This window comes from Lampetra fluviatilis, chromosome 57, assembly GCF_964198595.1.
Source record: "Lampetra fluviatilis chromosome 57, kcLamFluv1.1, whole genome shotgun sequence".
NCBI classification, from domain to species: Eukaryota; Metazoa; Chordata; class Hyperoartia; order Petromyzontiformes; family Petromyzontidae; genus Lampetra; species Lampetra fluviatilis.
In genome coordinates, this window is record NC_136331.1 from 2319192 (window position 1) to 2332911 (window position 13720).

At 50.6% G+C, this 13720-nt stretch overlaps 1 protein-coding gene across 1 annotated transcript in view; it reads right to left on the bottom strand.

Annotated features, from left to right (window-relative positions):
- Positions 1 to 1413: 1413 nt before the first annotated feature.
- The window catches only part of LOC144950260 (alpha-2,8-sialyltransferase 8E-like), a 98307-nt gene continuing 86000 nt past the window's right edge, over positions 1414 to 13720 (bottom strand). The window contains exons 8-11 of the mRNA XM_078880322.1: positions 6843 to 6935; positions 5594 to 5711; positions 5330 to 5464; positions 1414 to 1743 (exon numbers count right to left, since the gene is read on the bottom strand). Of these exons, the coding sequence (XP_078736448.1) occupies positions 1414 to 1743; positions 5330 to 5464; positions 5594 to 5711; positions 6843 to 6935 (676 nt within the window). The remainder of the gene's footprint in view (positions 1744 to 5329; positions 5465 to 5593; positions 5712 to 6842; positions 6936 to 13720) is intronic.

Below are 13720 nucleotides of genomic sequence, written 5' to 3' on the forward strand. Positions count from 1 at the left end.
TGGGTTCTGGAGGAGGAACGTGGGTTCTGGAGAGAGAACGTGGGTTCTGGAGGAGGAACGTGGGTTCTGGAGGGGGAACGTGGGTTCTTGGGCAGAACGTGGGTTCTTGTGGGAACGTGGGTTCTGGTGGGGGAAGGTGGGTTCTGGAGGGGGAACGTTTGTTCCGGAGGGAGAACGTGGGTTCTGGAGGAGGAACGTGTGTTCTGGTGGGAATGTAGGTTCTGGAGGGGGAACGTGGGTTCTGGTGGGAACGTGGGTTCTGGAGGGGGAACGTGGGTTCTGGTGAGAACGTGGGTTCTGGAGGGGGAACGTGAGTTCTGTTGAGGCAACGTGGGTTCTGGTGGGAACGTGGGTTCTGGAGGGGGAACGTGGGTTCTTGAGGGGGAACGCGGGTTCTGGAGGGGGAACGGGGGTTCTGGAGGGAGAACGTGGGTTCTGGAGAGGGAACGGGGGTTCAGGAGGGGGAACGTGGGTTCTGGAGAGGGAACGGGGGTTCTGGAGGGGGAACGTGGGTTCTTGAGGGGGGACGCGGGTTCTGGAGGGGGAACGTGGGTTCTGGAGAGGGAACGGGGGTTCTGGAGGGGGAACGTGGGTTCTGGAGGGGGAATGTGGGTTCTTGAGGGGGAACGTGGGTTCTGGAGGGGGAACGTGGGTTCTGGAGGGGGAATGTGGGTTCTTGAGGGGGAACGTGGGTTCTGAAGAGGGAACGGGGGTTCTGGAGGGGGAACGTGGGTTCTTGAGGGGGGACGCGGGTTCTGGAGGGGGAACGTGGGTTCTGGTGGGAACGTGGGTTCTTAGGGGGAACGTGGGTTCTGGAGGGGGAATGTGGGTTCTGGTGGGCGAATGTGGGTTCTGGAGGAGGAACGTGGGTTCTGGAGAGAAAACGTGGGTTCTGGAGGAGGAACGTGGGTTCTGGAGGGGGAACGTGGGTTCTTGGGCAGAACGTGGGTTCTTGTGGGAACGTGGGTTCTGGTGGGGGAAGGTTGGTTCTGGAGGGGGAACGTTTGTTCCGGAGGGAGAACGTGGGTTCTGGAGGAGGAACGTGTGTTCTGGTGGGAATGTAGGTTCTGGAGGGGGAACGTGGGTTCTGGTGGGAACGTGGGTTCTGGAGGGGGAACGTGGGTTCTGGTGAGAACGTGGGTTCTGGAGGGGGAACGTGAGTTCTGTTGAGGCAACGTGGGTTCTGGTGGGAACGTCGGTTCTAGTGGCAACGTGGGTTCTTGGGGGGATCGTGGTTTCTGGTGGGCGAACGTAGGTTTCTGGTGGGAACGTGGGTTCTGGAGGGGGAACGTGGGTTCTTAGGGGGTCCGTAGATTCTGCTGGGAACATGGGTTCTGGTGGGAACGTGGGTAACAACCAGCCCCCCCCCTCCCCCCGGGCGCTGCCACCACCGCCGCCACCACCGCCGCGCTATCACTGCCCCCTGCACGCATTCACGTGCAGGCGGAGCACCCCGTGGCTGTGCAGCCTCAGCAGTTCCGCGAACTCGCTGGGCATGTAGTGCCCCGACTTGGGCTGCTGGTCATCGTAGTAGTGGTGGGTCAGCTGGCGGCCCAGCGGTCGGTCAACAGGGGCGGCCGCGGGGGCCACGACGGCCTGTGCCCCCTTCTTCCTCTTCCTGCTCCTCTTCGGCTTCCTCCTTCTCTCGTCCTCCTTCACCTGCGCCGGGGTGGGCAGGTCGTGCACGAACGGCCAGAAGCCATAGACGTGCACCTCGTTGCACAGATCCATGGCCACGCTCGTCTGGGGGGGGGGGGGGGAGGTGTGTGGGTGAGGAGGGGGGAGATAGGGGAGGATGGGAGATGTTTTAGGATAATTTTATGGGAGTGTGCACATTCTATTTAAACTATTAATCCATTTTTAGCTTGTAATAATAATACGAATGTATAATGTGCATTACATCCGAGGATCCCAATGCGTAAGGAATCACTGAGATGCTACGTAGCTCTTCTTTCAGAAGCCGCTTGGCTATCATGAATGATATCTCAATGAAGTGGTTTATTATTACGTAGGTATAAAATAAATTAAATCACGACGTTTCAGGTGCAACAAGGACTGAATCCAAATGTACTAACTTTGGTAAGGCACTGCCTTACCAACACATACTTCACTGGGAATGGTATATTCTACAAACAACATTAGGGTACCCCAATAGGTTCTCCCTTACCGACAGTGGTAGCGAATGTTTTCATGGACAAATTTGAGACAGATGCCATCCAGACATCCACCCTATGTCCTTCCTTGTGGAAGAGATATGTGGATGACACGTTCATAATCTGGCCACATGGCTTGCCAGCACTTAACCAATTTCTCAACCACGTCAATTCCATACACCCGTCTATTAAATTCCCCATGGAAGTGGAAAAGGATGGCAAGCTACCATTCCTGGATATTTTGATCCAGAATAGACCTGATGGCTCGTTGGGACATTCGGTCTACAGGAAAGCCACCCACACGGATGCCTATCTAAAGCCTGACTCCCACCACCATCCAGCCCAGAAGAATTCCCTCATCAAAACACTACACCATAGGGCCCGTTGCATCTCCGACCAGCACCACCTAGCCAGTGAGTTGGAGCACGTACACCAAGCCCTCAGAATGAACGGAACCAACCTATTGAGGATCCAACCAAAACCATCACTTTACCATACATATCAGGGGTTACCAAAAGGATTTCCAAAATCTTAAACAAACACAAGATCCAGGTTCGTTTCAACACAGGACACAAACTGAGTTGTGGTTGCGGCAGCAGTTACATTGGGGAACCGAAACGACATGTCTCGGACCGAGTTCGTGAACACAAGGCAGATCTGGAAAACGGTAGGACCAATACTTCTACCGTTGCCGCTAATTGTTTTAACGCTGTGGGCTCACACGAAATTGATTTTTCCAAGACAGAGGTACTCTGCAAGCCTACCAGCTACCTTCAGAGATTTGTTCATGAAGCCATCCAGATATATAAATACAGACACAACTTTAACCGAAAGGATGGGTACAAACTGAGCAATCATTGATAGGATGTTATTAACCAGGTAAAGTCTTAACTAACTGTGATGTTTCCATCCTACCTGCCTATGTCAGCTGTTATTTCCGATTCTCTGTGTCTCTCTCTCTATGCCTCTCTCTTAGTTCTCTCATGCTCACATGTCCTTTGCATTACACTTTCATGCCTTTGGATTGCACTCTCATGCTCACATGTCCTTTGGATTGCACTCTCATACCCAAATGCCCTTTGGATTGCACCCGTTGGGTTGCACTCATGCCTTTGGATTGCACCACTCTTCGATTTTAAATTAACATGGTAATCTCTCACATTAACATAGCCACTTCCATGCCCTCCTTTAAGAGGCCGCTTTGGATTGCACCACTCTTCGATTTCATATTAACATGCTAATTTCTCACATTAACACAGCCACTTCTGTGCCCTCGTCGAGGAGGCTGCTCTCCTATCTTACAGTTACATGGTCATATCTCACATTAGCATCACTAGCCCCGGCCACTTCTTTATGACCCTTGGGCTACACCCATTTCAAACCTTTCAAAACCGTCTGCCTTAGCAGCAGACTATGCTTTCCCACCTGATGACGGACGCTTGTGTTGCGCCCGAAACGTCGTGATTTATTTTATTTTATACCTACGTGACTTTACCGACAGAACCAAAGAGTATGGATTCCTGCAGTCACGAAAGCTTCAAATCAAGATTGGCTTATTATCATCATCATCGTGTGGAACTTTACATCAGCAGCCAAATTTTCGAAACGTGTGTTGTTGATTTATAATGTGAGGGGAAAAGCCAGAGAACCCCGAAAAAAAAATCTACGCGACCACAGAGAGAGAGAGAGGCACGCAAATTCCGATTATACAGCAGGCGTCAGGATCAGGATCAAAGCATCCTGTACAACAGGCGAGGTAGTTGGCATCTCCTAGCCACCGTAGCGGTGGACTCATAAAGAAATGCTCAGACTTACTTAAGAGGGAAGATGCAAGGGGAAGTTGGGAGACACGGGGAGACACAATGATACACGGAGAGACATAGGGAGACATGGGGAGACACGGGGAGACACAGGCTGCTCCCTCTGCATCTGCCAGAGCTGCACCTTGACTCAAAACCAGTTGATCTTATATCTTGATTTGTGCTTCAGTATTAACCACTATCTGATTGTGCTACCACCACACCTGCCCGTTTTGGCCTGTGGTTGATATTTTGATACGTGTGTTGATTTTATATGTGGCACATTAGGAATTGACCACTCTTTTAATTATCTCCTCGTGCAGCAATGGAGTAAAGTGTGGTTTTGTGAAGGTCCCTTATGTGATGTGCAATACATCAATGCTCGTGTGTACACCAGCATGCGATACTGAGTCGGGCCTATAGGTGGCTGACAGGGTTATTGAGTAACCGGACCTGTCCACCAGTCACTTGGTTAATGGCGACTTTCTCTGTTTGTGACGCACGTGCTGTTGCATTTTACAGGTAAGGGACCCAAATGTTTTTTTTACAGTACGTTTACAGTACATATACAGTACAGATAATGGGTGTAAGATACCAATATAAGTGGATGGTATAGATAGACATACAGCTTAGGATTAAAGGAATATTCGAATAGTGAAGTGTAAAGGTTATGATTGAAGACAAAGATGGTTCATCAGTAGTGGAATTGGGTTTAAGGGAAACTGTTGTTGAGTAACCTGACCTGTACACCAGTCAGGTGGTTAATGGCGACTCGGTATTACACACGTGATTTTGCATTTTACAGATTATCACAATTAATGTGTTAGCCCTCGATTTGGACCACCTGCCCCCGTCCTTAATTTCGAGTGTGAAATATGTAGGTAGGAGGACTACCTTCGTTTAATTTATACCATGACGTATTGCGATGCCCTCTCCAATTGGGGCTAGTTTTTACTCAAAAAATAAATTGAATGAATGAAACGAAAAGGGAGACGTGGGGAGACGCAGGGAGACACTTGGAGACACGGGAGGTAGGGGTGTAGACACGGGGAGACACTGGGAGACACGTGAGGCAGTGGTGTAGACACGGGGAGATACCGGGAGACACGGGAGACAGGGAGGCAGAGGTGTAGACACTGGGAGTCACTGTGATAAATGGGAGACACTGGGAGACTACGGGAGACACAAACAAGCAGAGGTGGAGACACTGAGAGACACGGGGAGGCACTGGCAGACACTGGAGACCCTTGGAAGCACTAGGATTACACTGGGAGGCTGGGTGTAGACACTGGGAGAAATGGGGAGACACTGGAAGAGACTGGGAGACACGGAAGACATTGGGAGATAGTGGAGACTGTTCCCGTGGTGCATCGTTACCATAATGAGGCCCGAGGTGAGGTGCGACTCCTTGACGCCGCGTTCCATCCAGAAGTGAGAGATGGCCCTCATGTAGGAAGGGTTGAAGAAGGCCACGCGCTGCTGAGACTCAAAGTCTTCCAGGGTAAATATGGCCTGGGGGGCGTGGGGGGAGGAAGGGGGGCGGGGGTGTGAGGAATCGCTGCCGCGTGTGATGCCGTATGGACACGGGGTGCACAGATGGACACTGGTGGACACGGGTGGATGTGAGTGGGCCGTGGTTACCCTGTACGCGAGCGACGTGAATGCAGACATGGTGAAGGCGGGGATGAGAAGGATGCTGGCGCCGTACGAAGACATCTTCCTGATGAACTCCTTTCTTCTCCCGATCAGGGACTCGAATCTACATACACACACACATGGGGTTACACACACACGGGGTTACACACACACGGGGTTACACACACACACGGGGTTACACACACGGGGTTACACACACACGCGGTTACACACTTATAAATGCACATGGGGTTACAAATAGAAATGCAAATATCCCCCGTAAAGCCTTAACAGACTTTTGAGGCAAGTGCTGTTAGTGAGCAACTATGAAGGCCTGCACGGCACACCAACACCACAGCCAGGCCGCCTTTGTGTTTACTACACACCACACCCAGGTACTCATTTGAGGCCGAGTTGATCTAGGGGAGAAGCCCAGAATCGGTTCAGATAACCGCTACTCCGAGTTGGTGGCGGCAAGCGTCACCAGAGTTCGACAGACCTTGTAATGCGAGGGCGGGGGGCGTGGCCCAGGGCGGTCGGCCCCCGATTCGTTCACCCACCTACCTCCTATTGGAGGAGGGAGGATGTCTCTACAAATCCGGCCGTCCCACCTGATGAAGCCGGTTGTAATTGCTTTTGAAACGTCAGACTCAAAGTTGTAAATGTCATGGATTTGCTCTCCAACACACCAGTGCAGCTGTACTTGTGACGAATTGGCTGAGTTATGTTCGCGGGACACTAAAACTGACTAACTGGTTGTGTCGGGTGGTGGCGGGTTTAATGACACAACGTTTATATTAAGGCGATCTAGCCCAAAAAAATTACTATCATGAAAGACCAAGATTCCCCCGTGTGTAGCCTTTGAGGCACGTGCTGTTAGTGAGTCGGCAATTGTGAACGCCGGTGGTGCGGGCACACGGGGCGGGATAGTTGGGCCTTCAACGCACCTAGGGCCGCCTTTGTCTCCCCAATAGCAACGTTTAGTACACACATGGCACACCGGTGTGTTCACTTGAGGCTGAGTCGACCGAGGCAACACAAACGACAAAGATCCGCCAATGTTGGGGCAAGTGCTGTTTGTGAAGAGGAGCAGCAATTGTAAAAGCCGGTGGAACGGCACACTGGCTGGGTGGGTTGGGCCAGCGCCATGGCCGGGGCCGCCTTTGTCTCCACAGTTGGCGTCATTTTCTGCACACTTGAGGCTGAGTCGACCATCGGCACGCGACCATGCGCACTCGCTAGCTCGCTCGCTCACCGATTGATGAAGATGCTCGGGTTGGAGGTGACGATGTCCGTTTTGCTTCCCACATCGTCCTGGAAGTCGCCCCCCACGGGAGGGATGTTGCATCTGGTGGACAATGAAGGGAGTCAGCCTCAACCCTGCCCACACGTCTAGAGTTCAACCCTGTCTACATGTCTAGAGTTCAACCCTGCCCACATCTAAAGTCAACCCTGCCCACACGTCTAGAGTCAACTCTGCCGATGCGTCTAGTCTTCAACCCTGTCCACACGTCAGGAGTCAACTCTGCCCACATTTATAGACACTCACTCCCTCCCTCCTTTTCTTTTTACTTTTTAACGATCAGACGGAACTTTGCTTCGTTCATCATGTAGTTTTTTTTACTTGCTTATGTGCCCCTTTTTTTAAATCAAAGATATAACGCGGGTTTCCCGTATAACATAAGTGCCATTATGTGCTGTTGTGTCCATAGACACCAACAAAAAAAAATCACCCTCAAAAACCCATTACCAGATCTCCTGCTTTCATCAGATTATACAAAGCACCCTCGGTAGCCCAACGCGTCGAGAAAGATGCGACACCCCCCGTCAACTGAGCGTACCGAAATTCCAGCCAAATTATGGCAGAAACCAGGGCCTTGAAGATGCGGCAGTGGCTGGAGAAGCCGCTCCCCTTCAATTGCGCATTTCCTGGCCCTATAGATGGCGAGTTTGGCGTTGTTCAGGATAAAGTTCGTCAACCCCTCTATATCCTTGGTACCCTCGTTCCCCCTATATCCAAAAATAAGAATTGTGGGTGAGAAATGAAGATTGAATTTCAGTAGAATATTGCTTAACAGCTTATAGAGTGATTCTAGGCTTTTGCAGTATACGTATTGGTGCGCCACTGTTTCGAGCTCACCACAGAATCCGCATTCAGGATTTGTGTCTGTGAAAAGTGCCAGAAATGTGTTCGTGGTTACAGTCCCATTGGCAATGCTCCAGCTAAGATCACCATGGCGCTTGTATGACGGATTTGAGTAAAATAGCTCCCAATGAGGCTTCAAGCAATCACTGCAGGGCATCGTGTCCCCCCAAGCGTAGCATTTGTGTGACATTATTATTTGTCGGTGGTGGAAATCGACCATTTGGGCATACAGCTTTTTCCGGTCTACACCCAAGAAGCACCCCTCCTGGCCATTCCCCGAGGTGTGCCCCCCGTGCTGCTGTGAGGAAGAGAGGTGAGTGTGCTCCCGTGTTGGGACGACATTCAGCTTTGATGGCACTGGGCCACTGCCGGCGTCCACCATGCGGTTCTCCATGGCAGGGCCCACAAGAGCGGGTAGTGGCAGGTTGGGGTTCCGTAGCAGCGGCTCATGAGCGAATTCCGATGCTGACCGGGCTTATTCAGTCGGACGGTGACGAGGAAACCCCATGTATGTAGGACACTCCTGTAGAAGTGGGGAATCTGTGCGAGTGGAATACCTATAATGTCCATAAAGAAGAGCTGCTTTCTGCACTGAAGGCCCCCGAGGTTATTTAGAAAAAACGATGCTGTAGAACACCACATGGGTGATGGGGTCGTGTAGAGGAACCTCTGTACGGCTTGTAGACGAAATGTAGACAGTTGGCTCTGTACACAAACTAGACCTTGCCCACCCTCCCACAGTGGCAAGGCCAAGATGCCAGCAGCCACACGGTGCTTCCTGTGCGACCAGAAGAAGGCAGCTATCAGTCTCTGAAGTTTTTCTATCAGGTATACGGGTGGAGTGAGGGAAAAGAAGCGGTGCCACACGGTGGATGCAACCAACTGGTTCACCACCAGGGGTTTCCCTCTAAACGAGAGAGACTTGCGCAGGCGCCTCCAAGGCTCCAGTCGTTTCCTCACCTTCTCTTCCAGGAAATCCCAATTTTCCTGCAGTGGTTTTTCTCCAGGCCCAAGGCGCACGCCGAGATGTTGAAGACACTCTTTGCTCCACATTATTGTCTTGGCCAACTCAGGGAACCGGGCTTCATCCCACTTCCCAACAAGCAGCCCACTGCACTTCTCCCATTTCATCCTGGAGGAGGACGCACGGGAGTAAACCTCTTGGCACTCGTGCAGCCGTTCGATGTCGTCAAAACTCAGTAAAAAGAGGAGAATGTCATCGGTATCGCTGTGAGGGTCACTCTCATACTGGGCTCTTTTAGAGTCAGTCCGGTGAGTCGGCGTTGGAGTAGGTGCAGAAAAGGCTCCAAGACGAGAGTGTAGAGCTGTCCTGACATAGGACAGCCTTGCCTGATACCTCTTCTGAAATCTATAGGAGCTATTAGTCCACCATTTACTTGAACCAGACACTGGGCCATGTTGTACAGCAGACTAATCAATCCTATGAAGCGAGTCCCAAAACCAAAAGCTTTTAGAGTACCAAGAAGATACTGGTGATCATCCCTGTCAAAGGCTTTCTCTTGATCAAGGAAGAGAAAGGCAAGTGGAAAGTTCAACTGTTCCGACAGAATGATCAAATCTCTGACCAGGAAAATTCCATCATGGATGGTCCTCCCCGGAACAGTGTATGCCTGGTCATCGGCGATAACCTTAACCAACACCCTCTTAAGCCTTGCCGATGCAGCTTTCGCGAGAATCTTATAGTCCGTGCTCAGCACTGAGACTGGACGCCAATTTTTGAGGTGTCTGAGGTCACCCTTCTTCGGAATCAGTGTGAGCACGGCTCTCCTCCATGACTGAGGCATCACGTTGGTCTCCACTGCTTCATCTAGAACGGCCTTGTAGTCTTTACGTATTGAGTGCCAAAAATGGTGATAAAACTCCCCCGTCAGCCCATCAATCCCTGGAGACTTGTTCCTGGCCAGGGCACTCACTGCCATGTCCAGGTCGCTTTGTTTGACCTCTTCTTCCAGAAGGTCCCTGTCCTCTTCACCCAAAGTAGGCAGGTCCTTCCAGATTTCATCCTGGCCCATTGTGGAAGTATGCTCTGGAGAGAAGAGATTTCCATAGTAATGTGCTATTGTTGAAGCTATTTGATTATTGTTTGAAAAAGGAACCCCTTGTCATCAAATAAATGCTCCATGGCTTTACGTCTACCATTCTGCTTCCCTAATGAGAAGAAAAGTGTCGAGCTTGAGTCCATATCAAGGGTATCTTTAAAACGAGAGCGTACAAATGCCCCTTTTGCCTTTTCTTTCTGCAACCCTTTTAGACATTCTAGGGTTTTCACATATTCCTGCAGTAGGCCTGGGTCATCCCCAATCTTCCGCCTTTGCTCTAGAATATGGACCCTGTTCCCCAACTCACAAATTTCTCGGTCAATATTTTTTGTCTTTCCCCAGGCATACAACTGACACAGTTTTTTGATGTGTACATTCCCTATGTCCCACAATTGTGCTAAGCTATTAAACTTATCTTTATTTCCCTGCCACTCCACCCAGAAGACCCCAAAAAGATAGGTGGAGGTGGTGTCTTGCAAAAGGGCATTATTGAAATGCCAGTATGCCAATCCCCTTGGGACTCCTATTATCATTTCAAGTAGTATTAGGCAATGATCGGTCAGTGGTGCTGCCTGAATATTGGACGACGCTGCACTATTTACAAGGTCTTTCGAGATGTAAAAACAGTCGATCCTTGACTGCGACAGTGTTCTGTCAGCTCGGATTCGTGTAAAGGTGAAACCTTGCTGCTTTGGATTTTTGCATCCGCCACACGTCTTCAAGACTGTACGTGCGGAGCACATGCTGTAAGGTGTTCAGGACCCCGCTTTTGCACTGCTCGGTGCCAGTGCGGTCGAGGACATCGAGTGTACAGTTGAAATCTCCCCCCAACATCAGACACTCGTCATTCGGGATGGTTTGAGATAGTCCTGTAACTCATTGAAAAAAAGCAGTTTTCACGCATCATTGATGGGTGAATATGTTTATGAGGTGGACAGAAATGTCATTAAGTTTGATCATTACATCGAGGGTTCTTCCCGGTACCACCTCAATTTGGTTAACTATGGTGGGCGTAAACCTCGGTGCAAATAGCGTTGCCACTCCTGAAGAATAATGAGTAAGGTTACTGAAAAACAAATCAACTTTCCATTCCGTTTCCCATTCATTCTCCTCGCTGGTCGTAAGATGCGTCTCCTGCACAAAGAGCACCGAGGCTTTGTGTTCTTTTGTGAGAGAACGCACAAAGTGTCTCTTGAGTGGACCACTACACCCATTTATATTATTTAAGAGTTTGTCTCTTGGATTTTTCCTCACTTGATACAGTAAATTTAGCTGTGACGGTCCCACCTGATGACGGAGAATTGTGTTGCCTCCAAAATGTCGTGATTTATTATTTTATTTCTACTATTATTTCTATTATTATTTATTATTTATTTTTCTTCTTCTTCTTATTATTATTATTATTTTACCTATGTGACTTTACCGAAAAAACCTAAGAGTATGAATCCTTGCAGTCACGAAAGCTTCAAATCTAGAACCATTTATATTAATTGCCGCTATCCGCAGCATTACGTGTCAGTGGAGTTGTCGCCAGGTGTGTTTTCCTTCCACGTAGTTAATTGTCCCAGGAAGTACCTGATCCTTTTCCTTTCCTTTCCAGACGACGACTTTCTCTGTTTCTTGAAGTTCCCCTCAACATGGAGTAGGGAGGTTATTATTGCCTCCACATTTCACCACCTTGATAGAGCTGCAGTCATCCTTTCTTCTGAACCATGCACTTCATCTAAAAAGTTCCATAGCTCTGACTGTGAGAATATTGGTGCCCCTTTTGTCAGCTCAGCAGATGTCAGGTTCACCCCACTTTCTGTGCTGAGGGTTTCTTCCAATTCCTCTTCTTGGCTTCCCCCCTCAGCCCCCAAGCTTTGAGGATTTTCAGTCGTCGTGGTATCCTCCATCAATGCTTTATCGGGTGATGCCGCTTGCCCCTCAATTGACGGCCTTCCATCGTCCTCGTCTTGGTCACCCGCAGTTTGGTCAGTGGGGCCCTGTTTGGGCTCCTCCGTGCTCTTGGCTGCTCGCATTTCCTGGGAGCCCTCGGCCGCCTCATTGGGCGTGCCGTCGAGGTCTGAAGTGCGACCCTCTTCACTTGTTTCCTTCGCCACTTCACAGATTGCGGTCTCCCCTGCTTCCACTTCAGGCTCCAGATTTTCTTCAGGCGTCCTGCGCTTGAGCTTGGTTCCTGCACGGGACTTCTTCCCTGTGCGTGTCCCACCTCTAGGGGCATCTGGGGTGGCAGAGACCCCGTCCTTGCCACCAGTGCTCTCCGCATCTCCCCCAGGCGTCGGTGCGATGTCCGACTCCAACTTTGGGAGATCCTTAAAGGGACTGACCTCATCCCCACTGGATTCTGGAGACAATGAAGCCGAGTCCTCCACAAATTTCCTCTTCAGAGGTCTGGCTGTCAATGATGGCTGGGTGGCTGGCCGAGCCTCAGTCTCCATGGCAGTAGCTGGTGTTGGAGTGAGACCTACCGCCATCTCGCGTGATCTCCGTGGTGAGGGACCCTCTCCTGAGTCACTTGTTGGGTGTGCTTCTTTATCACCCTTTCCCACCATTGCCTCGCGTTTGGATTGGGCATTTGCTGTCTTCGGGCAGTGTTTTTTTAACATGCCCCTCTGCTTTGCATAGGTTGCATTTTAGCACGTCCCTGCAGCAAAACAGCCTATGGGCCCTTCCTCCATTCATGACCACAAAGGAGCCCTCCTCAAGCTGCCCATTGGGCACCAGTATGTAGACCTGCCTTCTAAAAGACAAGACATGCCTCAAGGCAGGATTTTTGAGGCCCAAAGGCACATGCTGAAGGTTGGAAGTCAGCGTGCCCAACTTAGCCAGGTGATCTTGGATGTCTTTATCGGGAATGTAGGGGAGGACGTTGGATACGATTACGCGTACCGATGGTGATGAAAGTGGCTCCAAGGTGAGGTGCCAATCGCCAACCATCAGCCCCTTCTTCATGGCGGCGTTTGCCACCTTTTCGGACTCCATGAAGAAAACCACCCTTCCACTCACCTTGGAGGCGTACCTTATCGAGCCTCCAGGCACGATGGCGCCCAGCACATCCACGTAAACTTCAATCAGGACATCGGTGGAAGCCGGGCAGCGGATCCCAACCTCGCGTGGAAGCTCCAGCTGCTGCTGCTGCGGGCGCCTTGCAGGCCCCAGAGACCGGCCTTGCGTAGGCGTGGTAGCTTTCGCGTACGTTGTTGCGGTGGACATCTTCACGTGTGTGAGATGTCACACACAACTACTAAAGCAAACCTCTCTATTTTCTAAAGCCAGGAAAAAAATTAACAGAAAAAACAAGAAACGAATTTGTTTTATATAAAGATGGTCAAACCTGTGTTTTGACCACCTTCTCCTAATTACTATTACTGCTGCCCACCCAAAGCTCCTCTGTAGAAGGTACAATTATTTTAAGTCCTCGGTTTTTTTACATGAGGGCACACCAATAAAAATAAAATAATGTAAACACGCTCGCAACACAAAACAAGATGGGTCTAAAGGGGATGTCTGTGTAGGGGTGCCAGGGGAAGGATTCCCACCAATAGGAGGGTTAGTGGGAGGGGTGATCGAGTAGATATAAGGGGAAAACGGGCATGAAGAGGGGGCCTTTGGTGGGAACGAGATTGTGACGGCTGGGGACAGGTGTGGATGGGAGAAAAGGATTAAAAGACGAAACCCCTGCAATCTTGTGTCGGCTCTCCTTTACATCTGGTGGCAGCGGTGGGATTTACAATGGCTACGAAGAAGAATCCCCGCGGAAAAGAGCCAAGAGAAGAGGAAGCAGGGGCCGTGGATCCTTCCCATCCCGGGCAACAAGGGGGCCTGCTACCAGAAGCAGCAGCAGGGGGCCTGGATCGCCTGGAGGACCCCATGGAGGACCGCATTGCCCGCGTGGAGAGGGCACTCCAGGAGCTACTGCAGAGG